At 40.0% G+C, this 13,574-nt stretch overlaps 1 protein-coding gene across 1 annotated transcript in view; it reads left to right on the forward strand.

The window, feature by feature from the left end:
- The window catches only part of zmp:0000001236 (mastermind-like protein 2), a 45,908-nt gene extending 34,495 nt beyond the window's left edge, over window positions 1-11,413 (forward strand). Inside the window, exons 3-6 of the mRNA XM_049576278.1 lie at window positions 645-1,850; window positions 9,544-9,708; window positions 9,793-9,901; window positions 9,989-11,413. Of these exons, the coding sequence (XP_049432235.1) occupies window positions 645-1,850; window positions 9,544-9,708; window positions 9,793-9,901; window positions 9,989-10,818 (2,310 nt within the window). The 3' untranslated portion in view covers window positions 10,819-11,413. The remainder of the gene's footprint in view (window positions 1-644; window positions 1,851-9,543; window positions 9,709-9,792; window positions 9,902-9,988) is intronic.
- The last annotated feature ends 2,161 nt before the right edge of the window (window positions 11,414-13,574 follow it).

Genomic DNA, 13,574 nt, shown 5'->3' on the forward strand with positions numbered 1-13,574 from the left:
CAAATGAGGGAAACAAAGACCCTATTCTTCTCTCTGCGGTCTGTCGACTGTATCAGATTCCTAGCTATCTTCTCAGCTCATCCACTGCACTTCAACTACATCTTATCAAAACATTTTTGCCTCATTGATGCATTGCGAGTATTTAAATAAAATTATATACGATGCTTATCTGAATGTATCTGCATGGTTTCACAAAGGGATGTGACTTGGTGATTTATGGCAGAATAAAGCATTCAAGACATCACCGCCTTTGTGAAACCAAAAGTTGTGCTACTGAATGAAAACACTGTCTATTAATAAAAGTAATCTCCCAAATTTCACAAGTTGGTCAAGTGTGCAGCATCTACAGGCCTTGGAGCAAATTGTGAAATTGAATTAATTTACATGGTGATACTTTGAGCTGAAATTCAAGGCACCCATAGTCAGAACTATCACCATGATTTAAATTGGCTTTTTAATCGAGTGTAATAATTAAAGTCTTGTTATGAAATTGTTTCCTTGTGGGTTCGTCTTCTATTGGAATTCAGGCTGCATTACAATGGAGTTTGTTGTTTTTTTTTACCCTATAAATAATAAATGAATGAAATGAAGGTGACATGAAGGTACTAAGTGTTCTCTAAACTCCATTCTGTTGTGTTTTGCAGCTTCAAGGATCTTTGCGAAGGAAGATTGAGGGACATGCACCAGGACCAAAGCAGAATGGGCTCTCCTGCGGTTTCTCCGGATCAGACTTTAAGCGGGTCCGTGTGGATGCTGGTGGTATGGGACACGGACCCTGCAACCATAACTTAAGCCAGCCTCATTCTCTGCAGGGGTCCTCAACCATGGGCATGCAGAGGAAGAATTACATGATGCCCCATGGAGTGGGGTCAGACATATTCAACATGACCCTGAAAGAAATGAAAAAAGAGCCCGTTGAGGCCCAGTCTTGTGGTCAGTCAAACGCAGAGATGATTTTTGACTTCAAAGATGAAGGTGGCGGTCAGATTGACCCAGAGCTCCAGGATCTTTTTGATGAGCTGACAAAGACAGTGCCAACGCTGAATGACCTGGAGTTTGAGAAGATGCTGAAGCAGGATGATACATTTGGTTTGGATCTAGGCAGGCCGAGCTCAGCAGGAGCAGCTGCCAGCCTGTGTTCCCCAATGGATAAGCCAATAAAGATGGAGCACTCCCCAGATTTTGGCCAGGTTCATGGTGGCTCGCCACAGCTTCGACCAGCCTCAGCAGGACCCTCTTTCACACTGACCAGCACCTCTTCTACCACCACGTCGCAAAAAGCTAACACTCAGGCAGGCCACCCCAGAGCCCTGCCCTGCTGGCCAGAAATATCCCACGCAGAGCAGCTGAAGCAGATGGCAGCGAACCAACAGCAGCCGAGCTCTCTGCTTCATCACCACCACCAAACACCACCCGCAGGACTGACCAACTGGGCTCCTGCCATGAGCACCCACTCCTCCACCAGCGCCTTCCCCCAGGACAAGGTCTCCAGCACGGCCCCGCTGAGCCAGCAGCGAATTGGCTCTCAGAGTAAAGGGATCAACAACTGCCTCTTCAAGTCAAACGGCCACAATGGCGCCCATCATTTGGACATGAAGGTTCTCAGCACCAAGCCCACGTTGCACTTCAGCCCCAAAGCACCACATTCTGCCAGCCAGCCGATGTCTATCATGGCAAGCTCAGTGAACAAGGCTTCAGCCCAGCAGCAACAGCCTCCATCGACCGGCCAGAATCCGCCACATTCAGCTCTTCACTTCCAGAACCAACAGATCCCTACGTCAGGGGCTCTTTGCCTGCAACCCAAGTCGGTTCCTGCGGGGCTGCCTTTTAAACTGGCACAACAGCGACAGGTAAGAACTCTGTCCAAAATCACTTCACACATGATTGCTCACATGTGAAAACCTTGTATCTCTAAATGTTTTGGGAACAAGTTGACCTTGAGCTTAGATTGACTTAGAAGTTTTGACCATATCCAAAAGCATATTATAAGCTCAAGATGTTTTTAAAACTACAGAGGAGCATAGAATACAGCTACATGGTAAACATTAAAATCAACACAATTGTGATTGCAAGGTCTTACGTATCACGTATCTACCTTCATGTATGTGATTATGGCAATATGAGTCAACACAATGCCATAGGTGTTACAAGGTTCTCACGGTGCATGTGCCTAGAGCATGCTATTATGTGTGATAGCAAAAATACAACATAGGGTGAATTCAGGTTATGTAGTTTTATGTAGACAAAAAGATGTTTAAATCTAGAAATCACTATGGCCTTTGGAACATCTTTATGTTGGATTCAGATGGGAACCAACCATGTTTCAGAGGCCATACATCTTCAAACATGCCATGACCCCCTCTGTTGCTCACGCGGCATGTTTAGGTTATGCGGGACAATTTGTTTTTGTAAAGTGGGAAAGTCATTTTTAGATTAAAAAAAAAAAAACAGGCTTCTTTGCTACTTAATGAATGCAAAACCTTTTATTAAACAAGAAAAAAAACATCGACTTCAATGTAGAAGGAGCTGTTTAAGAATATTTTGGCACAAACGGCCATTTTCATTTGAACAATGTTATATAATACAAAACACTTTTGGTGATTGGCTGTTAATTTTGCATATATATAACATCATTACAATCTGTCTCTCTGTGCCTGATGTCCCACATTACCTGAACTCACCCCCATATAAGAATAGTATACAACATAACTAGTGCAATAAAGCATGAGATTTATGTTTAGTCAATGGCAATAACCATATACTATAGACTATAATTACAATTTCTTGTGTGATTTTATTTATTCAGATGTTAAATTCCTGGCTTGTGTATTTTGTCGCACTCTATATACAAAGTAAACAATAGTATTTTTCTATTGAAGGTATAGTAACATGATGCAGAGCAGTCAAACTCACTCTCTTTAGTCTTCCTCATCAATCGCTTGCCTCAGTTTGCTCGCAGCTGCCAACCTGCTGTCTGAAAAAGCAACAATGCTGCGCTGTTTGTTTTGGGACTTTATTTTCATTGTTCTAGCTGCTTGACTGTGCCTTTGCTGTTGTGACTCCCTTGAATATGTATTTCCCCTGAAAGTGTTTTGACGATGACACAGATTGCCAGAGCATGGTAGATTAACATGCAGGACTTCTAATTTCTCTGCTTGTCATGGTGGCTCCCCGTCAGGGCACAGATATGCACAGCGGGATTTGCTAATTGGAGGTTGTTAGCTACAAGGGACAAGTGGTGGAAAATGACAGTAATCTGCTTAGCCTGGTGCCGGAGGTTGAATCACTGATTTGTTATGATTGGGGAGATTTAGACCGTCCCCTCTTTCATTTTTGCTCTAACAGTATCTGTAGCTGTCTTTGTGTGAAATGATAATGCGAGCCACACAAGAGAGCTCTCATAACCTCTACAGATCAAGGGAAGTGCTTGAGTGACTGGGAGAGGGCGGGAGGAGGGGGAGAGGGAGGGAGTTATTCAGACATGGAAGTAAACAAGGTAGGATGACAAATACATCATCACACATTGGTAAAACAGAACCTGTTTTACCACTATACTGTAACAGAGAACCATCACTAATGGCTGTGCATGCTCAATGGTTGTCTTAAAACTTAAAATATTAGCATTTTCAGAAGCTTTCAATTCATGCGTGAGGCAGAAATATGAAAAATCTTTGAAATTAGTGAATGATCTTGAGCCTACAAACATTTTTAAGGACTGTTTTCACTATAGTAGGGCTGCAACAAATAATTATTTTCATTGTAAATTATTCTGGTGATTCATTTCGCAAGTAGTTTACAGATAAATTGATTACTTGTTTGGTCTATAAAATGTCAGAAAAGGCCCAAAAAACAATGTTTAATCTAGTCCATAATCCAAAAAATATTCAGTTTACTGTCATTGAGTAAAGACACCAAGAAATATTAACATTTGGAAAAAGACAGCTGTGACTTTTTTTTCTTGAAAATGTTTTACTCAAACCAATTAATTGATTATCAAATTAGTTGGCAATTAATTGGTTGAGAATTAGTCGATTAATTAAATAAAATTGTTATGGAAAAAAAAGGTATTGCTTATGTCACAAATAGCATTATTAATACTATTAGTGTTACCGCTGGTGATAATTAGTAATAATATTTTTGTGGTTCTATTAATTAAGCAAAATAAACTATATGCAGTAAAACACTGTACGTGATTAAAAGTTACAACTGTGTGAAAGAAGGGTAGAAGAGACTTAGAAGAGCTGGATATCAAATAATGAAAAAGCCTTAAATGAATTTTGATAAATTATTAAAAAAGAAAATGTTACCAAAGTCTGGAGCTTCTGAAAGTGAAAGCTCGGTCACCTCTTGTCTTTAAAATGCTGAGGACATGTGGCTATGCTCGAGTTCATGAGGGGTAAAGTCTCTGCGAGACAACTTTCCCAAGGACATTGTGTTTTAATGTGCAGTTTGTTTGAACAAATAATATATGCAAACATTAAGCTCGGGATATGATAGCGTAGGAACTGTGCAGAAGAAACAAGAGCCTCCTTGTAATTTTAGAACAAGCGTTTAATGGTGTTTGTCTTATGCGTTCAGCACGGACAGGGTTAAAAGTCTAGCTAATGAGGAAGGGACAGCTCACAGAGAGGAGAAAAAAGAGTAGTCTCTTCCCACAGTGAATTGAATTAGTAATGCCAGAGAAATAAAGGTCCTGAAAGAGTGCCCTGATCGCCTGTGTAACACTAGGAACTCACTGCGGGTTTCCTCCCACTGAGTGAAGCTGAGGACCATTTTTACGGCCCGAGATGTGAGCTTCAGTACTTGTTTGAAGCTTCCTACAGTTTAATAATCGCTTGCTGAGTCAAACATGTCAAAATTCAAATCCACGACTATGCAACTCTCTAGCTGTGAAGTCATACACACACAAAAAAATACCTCAGTCACTTGAAGTATGAATACATTCTCTGGCAGCTTACAGTAGAAGACACTAATGCATTATGAAACCTGAGCTACTGTGGTTGGTGGGCAATGCTATTTCAAGGACAGAATTTAGCTAGTCACATCAGTAGAGTGTGGTGTGTTTAAGCCAGAAAAAGAAAAATATGGCTTTTTTCATTCTGGTGCAGTGGAAATAATTGCAGGACTTGTTATTTATTATGTTTGACATAAAATTGATTTCTGATTTTTGCCACTGCAGAAATTTTCTGGTAACTACATGCTTTACCCATTCAGGTGCAAAAGGGACTATATTAAAGAAATATTGAAACTAAATGTGTGTTTGAGTTACTCACCCATGTCTTAAAGGAACTGTCTGCAACCTTTGGAACATTTATATACTATAGCAGCAAACCACTATTTCCTATGGAAGGATATAGTGGAGTAGTTGCATCCTGAGCAGAGAATGAAGTCACGCTACATCTCTGTGTTGTCATCAGAGCTTCTCTCTTAGTTGTTATGGTAGACGGTCCCGCCTACAAACATGCTAAGGCCCAAACACACCAAACCAACATCAAAGACCTAGTGGCAACAAAGGCCGACTGTTGTGTTGCCTCACGCCGCCTGAATCTCAGCCAGGAAGTTGCATTTGAACACCAGTGTTGGGCAAGTTACTGTCAAAATGTTATATATCATATATTACTAGTTACCATCATTTTAAACGCCTCGAGTAATAGGTTACTTATTACATTACCTTTGCTTACTTTCACCAAAATGACCTCACAAGATCTAATAGGCATTTTAAATGGATGAGGGTCATGTTGTTTCACAGCAGCTAATCAAAGCACAGAAGCTCCAGTTTATTACAGTTCATTTCAAACCCAGTGCTGTGGAGTCTGGCCCATTCATGCATTCACATCCAGTGGTTACCACTTTATATTAGGATACCCTGTTTATATTAATAATAGAGATAATATAGAACAATTAAATAGCCCAGACCATTTAAAATAAATGAAAAGCCTTGGACACAGGGAGGGTCAGGCAGAGGATCAAACTCTGATAATCATGATATGGATGAGTATTTGTAGGCCTATGATATGGAACACAATAAACAAATATTAAGGTTAGTACAACAAACAGAATGGTGTGTGAGTAAATCACTATGATGAGTGCAAATTAATACACCGGAGCTGGAGCACCCACCTGCTGGTTCCAGGTGTGCTGGTCACTTCCAGCTACAGCAACACTGCAGAGAGAGTTGCTCTGCAGTTGAAGGGGATGGGAGTGGATAAATCCAACATATACTAACATCACCCATATCTGTCACTGGGATGAGGAAGAAACAAACCAGAGGCAAGCTCCTTATCCCTGCTGTTTTCAGGCAGCCTTTGAACGCAAAAGCAGGACAGGATAAGTTGTAGGTATATGAATGAAAACTCTGGACATGATAACTCACACGATCATTGGCACCCTTCTGTGAGGTAGTGTGTAATGAATGATATGACAACGCAAAACAAGCTATGGGGATGTTTTTTCTGGTGGCGCACTGGCAGAAGTGGAGCAATGTGGCATGATGCAGTTGAATGAAAAAGAAAAAATGAACACTTTATTTTAGGTGGTAACCCGTTACATGACATTGTCAGTGTACTAATATTACCCATAATCCTGTTGATAACGCATTATATTACTTTGTTACTGCTAAAAAGTAACACTGTTGAACACACTGCAAAGACTACAGCCAACGGCCAACTAGCATGTATGTTCTGCGTCTGCATGAGAGGAAATAACTCTTCATACCAGTAGGTGGTGTTAGTCTGTATTCATCATTCAAAAAAGGGCCAAAAAGTTGACAAGGGCCAACTGGTGCCAATGGTGTGGCACACACCTCAAAAACTAGGGTAACAGACACTCATCGACAACTCATGGTGTGTCAGGACTGTTTAGACAGTCCTGCTGCACGTGCATGTTTGTGCATGCGAGTCCGTGTTAGTTTGTCTAGTGGCTGGCTAATTGTTGCCACTCTTCACTGCTTTCATATTGTGGTTACTGGTGATATAAGGATGGCTCGGAAGTGTAGCGCCCAGCCTTCAATTTACCCCCCAGGTTAACAATGTTAGCATGTCAGCACTGTGTCTGTTTTTAGCGCTGTGTATGGAGTTAGCACTGTTAACTGCTAGCCGCTGGCTCAGCTGCTGCCATGTTGAGAGCCGTGTGCAAACAATCTTGTCCCAGAGACTGAATCATTGATATGCTCCAAATGTTGCATACAACTGCTTTAATTTCATTTTGATATTAATTTTCACAGTGGGGATTGGGCCTGCTATACTGAAAGGCCTCTTTATTGAATTATACATTTCATTTTAGCTGTTTAGTTTCAGTAATTTTAAGCATCTAATGAGACTTTTGCAACGAGTTTTACTTTTTGTATATTTGACTTTCAATCCATCTAAAGTGGTACACTAATGTACGCTTGTATTTTAATCCTATCTAAATATTTACATTCTATACAGTCTTATCCAGAGTGACTTCTGCTCAGCATAAGACAGCACTGTTAGATCAAGTGAAGACAGACATTTGGCAGCAATTTCATCATCCCAGTGATTAGCCCCAGCTAATACAGATTTCCATTTAAATACTACACAAGAGCTGGTACTTTGCATTCTGCAGATTAGATTGCTCTCCCTACTGAAAATGCAGAACCCCAAATTACAACTGCAACTTAAGATAAAGGTTTGTTGTTTCGCACTAAATAACGATTCCTCAACTTTTGTTGACAATCTTGTGGCACCACATCCCTTGGTAAGGATAAGAGTGGGGCCACGGGGGCTGAGCCTACCAGGTCACTCAGGCAGTGCTGTGAAGGGAGTACTTGTTTCCTGGGAAAGGGAGCTGCGGCCAAGTCCAGATGCCGAGGCGCTCCCCAGGGACAGCGTCCTGAGTCCAGACTGGAGGAAGTGCAGTGTGAGAGCCGGCAAGGCTGGGCCTGGATCACTGTCAGCTGCCTGCACTGCTGCAGGATGGGAGACTAAATCACTCCGCTCCTTCTCTGAGGCCTGAGCCACATGTGGTATTCATTAACAACAAGCTTGTGAAGAATGAAAGGGGGGAAAAAACATGGAAAACAGCTTTATGACACATCAGGATGACAGAGAGGATTACTCAGTTGTACATGCTAAAACACCCCTCATTGGGTTTTTCTTACAACAAAGACTGAATAAACCCTCTCCAGTGTACCTCTGCAGGGAAAATGTTTGTGATGGTCACAATTTCTCACAGTCTCTGGGTACAGTGAATCAAAGCCAGTGACTCCGTTTTCTAGAGCAACAGGAGAAACCACTGTTTTGATGTTTTAGTCGCTGTGTAACCTCATTGCTGTGCTTGGTTTGCTGTGTGGGTTGAACTCGGCGAGAAGGCGAATATTAGCTCATGTGAACTGGCTTGTGACTCCTGATGAGTTTCAACTTCCCTCATTCTCTAATTCTGTCTTGTTAGTTCTTCAAATTTTGGCCCCATTCATTATCATTCTCTCAAACACACATACACACACACACACACACACACACACACACACACACACACACATGCATGCACACACATACATTTACTTCCCTCTCTTTTTTTTCTGTTTTTCTCTCTGGGACCACAAAGTCACCACCCTGTAGAGATTCACCCTCTGCAAAGAATCTGTCCTCTAAGTAATAGCTTCTGCTAAATGCACTGTTGGATTTCTAATCCATTTCACCCTGGGAAACATTTTAAGTCAACACATTGACTGACATTGTATACACAGCGTGTGTTGACTTGGATTTGGTGCACATTAACCTCTTTCATGACAAATGCGTGCACTCGGTTGAAGCTCGAGCATAGTGAGAGTGTCCCTGTGTGTCCACAAGAGAGATGGGTTTTACTTGGAGTGCTTGGATGGTCCGCACAGCTGCCTAAAAAAGCTAAGAAATATGCATTACAAGGACATATAGCATCTCAAACACCCACGATGGTGAAAGCTTGTCTGCAAAAGCATACGTTCAGGACGGGGCTTGAAGCAAAAGGCTAGTTTGGCTATCTCAATTTCATTTGAGTGCTGCCGACTACAACATTTTAATCAGTGTGATAGTGTCAGGAGCCAAATGGGTTTCTAGTGGATGGAATGCCTCCTTGCCAAACACAACACAGTGATCAGTAAAGGAGAGCTTATTAAATGGAGGTAGTCATGGTGCTGGCGCTTAACTCCCCATTGGCACACATTTCCTGCTGTCTCAGGGATTCTTTCCACTCTCTTTAGACACAATTATCAAGGGAGAAGCAGGCCTTGAGGAGGGCTCGCGCTCCCCCTTCCAAAAAAAGCCTCTCTCCAAGTCTCCCTTTTTCATCTGCAGAGGGAGTAGCCTTGACCACATTCTGGAGGTTGAATAGCATCTTTGACACAGATCTATGATATCTTGTAGAGTTTTGCCCTCTAGTGGTCACTCATGTTATTGCATTATCTTGGTTTTGTGTTTTTGTACAGCTTTCATGGCACTCCACTCCAGTCTCCAGGCAGATAAGAGGCAAAAAGATGTATTTGAAAATAAAAAAAAAAAGTCCACTGACACTTACTTTAAACCATCATATGTGTCTTCTTCTAAGGGTGTACCTCCTGGTCCAAGGATGCCCACCAATGGAAGCTTAGGGGTCATGTCAGCTCAGTCGCAGGCACGGCCCCCAGCACCCAACAACCAGCAGAAAGGCCCAGTGAAAACTCAGGCCATGCAGAGACAGCTTAATCAACAACAGCACACCATCGGCAATTCTGTAAGTAACATACTTTATCACAAAGCTTTCACCAGTTGATAGGTACTTCAGACTTTGTGAGCAATTTTGCCTTTCCTTTTTCAGGACAAAGACAATGCACATGATCAGTTCAATCGTCATCTCACAAGGCCGCCACCTGATTATAAGCAGTCAAGAAGTATGGTGGGAGTTCAGCAAGGGAACATCTTCACAGGTACTTTAAAGTTTTGATAATTCAGAAATGCTTTCAGTGTTGGCAGGTGACCATAGTTGTAATCAGTTTTTCTTGGTATCCCTTCAGGACAAAACTCCACCCAGTCTTCCAGCAATGGCCCTGAGAACGACCTACAGTCCTTGTCTTGTCACCTCCCAAGTGGTTCAAAGATGAGTCCTTCACCATCGGACCGCAGATTTGGCATTGGGACTGATTGTCGTCCGACTTCTTGTATCGGCCAGTTCCAGCAGCATAACAATCAGAATCGAATCGGACTAAATCAAAATAAAGCTAGGTTCATGGGGCCAAACACTCACGGCAGTTCTTTTGGGATGAACAATGTAGGAGGTGTACAACACCCAAGAACGACAGCTGACCTGCATTCATCAGGGGTACCAGGACAGGGTCTTGGAAGCTTGATGAAAATGGGCTGGAGCTCAGCCAACAAGCAGGTGACAACTGGACTTGGTATTAGGCGGCTACCCAACCCACTGCAGTCTCAGGGTGCGCAGCTGGACATGCCAAACCATCCATATCAACAGAGGCACATCGGCCCTCCCAACCAGGTAGCGCCAGACATTGGGATGCTCCCTCTTAACCCTTCGCTAAGAGACACAGGCCCCAGACCAAACCAGCCGATAATGGGATCTCCATCAGCAGTGGGGAGCCTGAACCAGGCCTCTCCAGAACAGAGGGTACCAGCAGGCAACTTTGCAGAGCCCAGTCCGAGCTCTAGCAGCTACCAGAATAACCGGGCCAACCGTCTGACCTTTGACTTCCTCCCCGAGGGAGACAACACAGTTCCAGGGATCAACACAGACTCAGACTTCATAGACTCTCTTCTCAAGTCTGGCTCTGGGAATGATGATTGGATGAAAGATATAAATTTGGATGAGATTCTGGGCAGTCACTCGTGAATTTGGGTCACAGATTGCTAAAAATCAACCCGCAGCTCAAAGTATAGAGGTCATGGATGTAAGGTGTAACATTTGTAAATAATGTTAAAAAGGAATTTTATAAACTCATATTATTTGTTATCCAAGTATACTGTATTGTTTTGTATTGTATTTACTGTGAAAGGAGTTGTGTTCTGTCTTTAGTATTCTGCATATTTTATTCCTGGTGTATTGGCCAACAAACTACTTTTCTTTGCAGTCACTGTTTTTGTGGTCTGTTTGTCATACTCATGCTGTAGTGCTGCCATTTAGGACACAATACCAAATTCACACTGTGGAGAGAGCATTGCTGTGTTGCTTTCAAGTTCATCTCGGTATTCCAAGTTCAGTTTCTAAATCTGCATCCACTATTTAGCATGATACGGTATTTACCTTCAGAGGTTTTGCTACCATACACAGAGAATCTTGCCACAACCAATGTTTTCTTACTAATTGTTCAAGCTTTTTCATCTGTGGTAGTTTTTGATGCAATTTAAGTAATGTAACCATTCTTTTTTTTGTTTCATGTGATATTTAATAATTATTGTGATAGTATTAAGACATTATAATACATGTAATTAATAAAATTGATTTGAATAAATGAATAAATAAAGTGTTGTTTTTGTTTTCTTCTTACATTCATTTCCCTGTTTTCTGTGGCTCATACTATATTACTGAAATACAGTCATTGCATCAAGAACAGATACATTTTTTTGAATCAGGAGTCCTCAGATGTAACACAGGGAGTCTGACAAAGATCCCCTGTTCCTTGACAGATAATTTGAGGAGATGTAAAAAGTTTAGCGATAAATGTGTTGGAGGCTCTTCCAGCTGTGGGGTCAAAGGAAGTTTATGTTCTTCATGGTGTCATGAAGGAATATCATACTTGTTTGTATTTTTAAATGCTTGTTTCCTCTCTTCTATACATAGTATCCTTGCCCTCCATTTTTGTAGGCCACATGTACTAAAAGACTACAATACCCTTGAGTATGAGGTTCTGATCAGGGGAAGAACACAGATGTTTTGCATTAGGGCTAATTACAGGAATGGCTTAATATACACCAAACTGTCCCTTTGTTCTGTTTGCCTCAAGTGCCTTGAGAAGGGCAATGACCCGGAGCTTGTTTATTATTAGATACAGTGCAGATCTAAGAATGTGGAAGTAAGTTGTTTTTTTGTTTGTTTTTTTTTTGAAATTCACTTGAGATTGTCCTTCCAGCACCTACTTGGAGTCAGCCTCTCAGCCAGGTGAGCTGACACTGACATGACAAAGACATGTTGATTACTTCAAATCACCAAAATCACATGCTGACCACCAAACAACACATCCTTGTTTGTATTGCCCATCTTTAACTTTCAGCAATAATTTCAGAGTTTATTTCGAAGGAAACTTCTGTGGAAGTATTAGTATACTATCATGTCTGCCTTGATGCTTGTAGTGTTGTCTTGAGTCAATAGTGATACTTTATCTATTGAATTCTATTTAGTGTTCAGTTTTTGTTAACCAAGACCAACAAACAGGAACTGCCTTTGTATATAATACACAGAAAATAACCTAACCTATTACATAAATTCAACATGTAAAAGAAATGGACAAAATATGAAAATAAATAATAATGTGATCTATACACTACACTTGATGGAGTTATGGAGTTATGGAGTTGATGGTTAAGATGAAAAATGTCACAATGTTATAAAAAAAAATAAACATGTAACAGTCATAGTATAATTTGTAAGAAAATGTTATAAAAATCGTCATGCTATAGTGGGTCATAAAAAAACAACATGAATGAATAATATGATACAATTGATTGTCATAAAATCATTAAACAGTCAAAGTACAGTATGCCATAAAAATGTCATAAAAATTCATACTATAGTATATACTAGTATAGTATAGTGTATGTATATATATATATATATATATATGTATATGTGTGTGTGTGTATATGTCATTATATAATGCCATTGTATAGTATGACTTGTTTAAAGTATTTGTACTACACTACAGTATGTAATTAAATAATGATTTTAAAATGACATGGTATAGTATGCTAAAAATGTCTTTGTTGTATTAAATAGCATGTAATTGAAATAAAATATAAAATTGCCATTGTATGCAAAAAAAAAAAAAAGATTCATAAAAAAATTCCAAACTATAATGTCATTCATAGAAAAAATTCAGAAAAGGTTCATTGTATAGTATTCCATAAAACTGGCATGAAAAATCCATACTACAGTATGTCATTAAAAAAAAAATCAATATTATAGTATGCCATAAATATATCATACTGTAGTATGTCATAAAACAATCATTAAAAATGAAGTTTAGTGTCTTTAAAATATCATTAAAAATGTCACAATAAATTATGCTATAAAAATATCATAAAATTGTATGTCATTGAAAAAAAGACATAATAAATCATTGAAAAAATGTCATAGTATAGTGTACCATAAAAAAAGGCCATAAAATATAATGTACTATAGTATATCATTTTCGTATGTCTTTAACTAATTATGTCTTTAGAAAACAATAACATAATGCTAATGGTAAGTAAACCATTAAAGTGTCATGAAAAATGTTTTACTGTAATGTCATACTTAAACGTCATAAAATAAATGTCATGGTGCAGAATGCCTCAATAATTTATATATAAAAAAGAAAAGGTTATGCTACAGTATGTAATCAAAAAAGAAAAAAAAAACCCGTTAGGATACTTTGCCACAAAAAATGTCAT

Source organism: Epinephelus fuscoguttatus, linkage group LG5 (genome assembly GCF_011397635.1).
Source record: "Epinephelus fuscoguttatus linkage group LG5, E.fuscoguttatus.final_Chr_v1".
In the NCBI taxonomy this organism is placed as follows: domain Eukaryota; kingdom Metazoa; phylum Chordata; class Actinopteri; order Perciformes; family Serranidae; genus Epinephelus; species Epinephelus fuscoguttatus.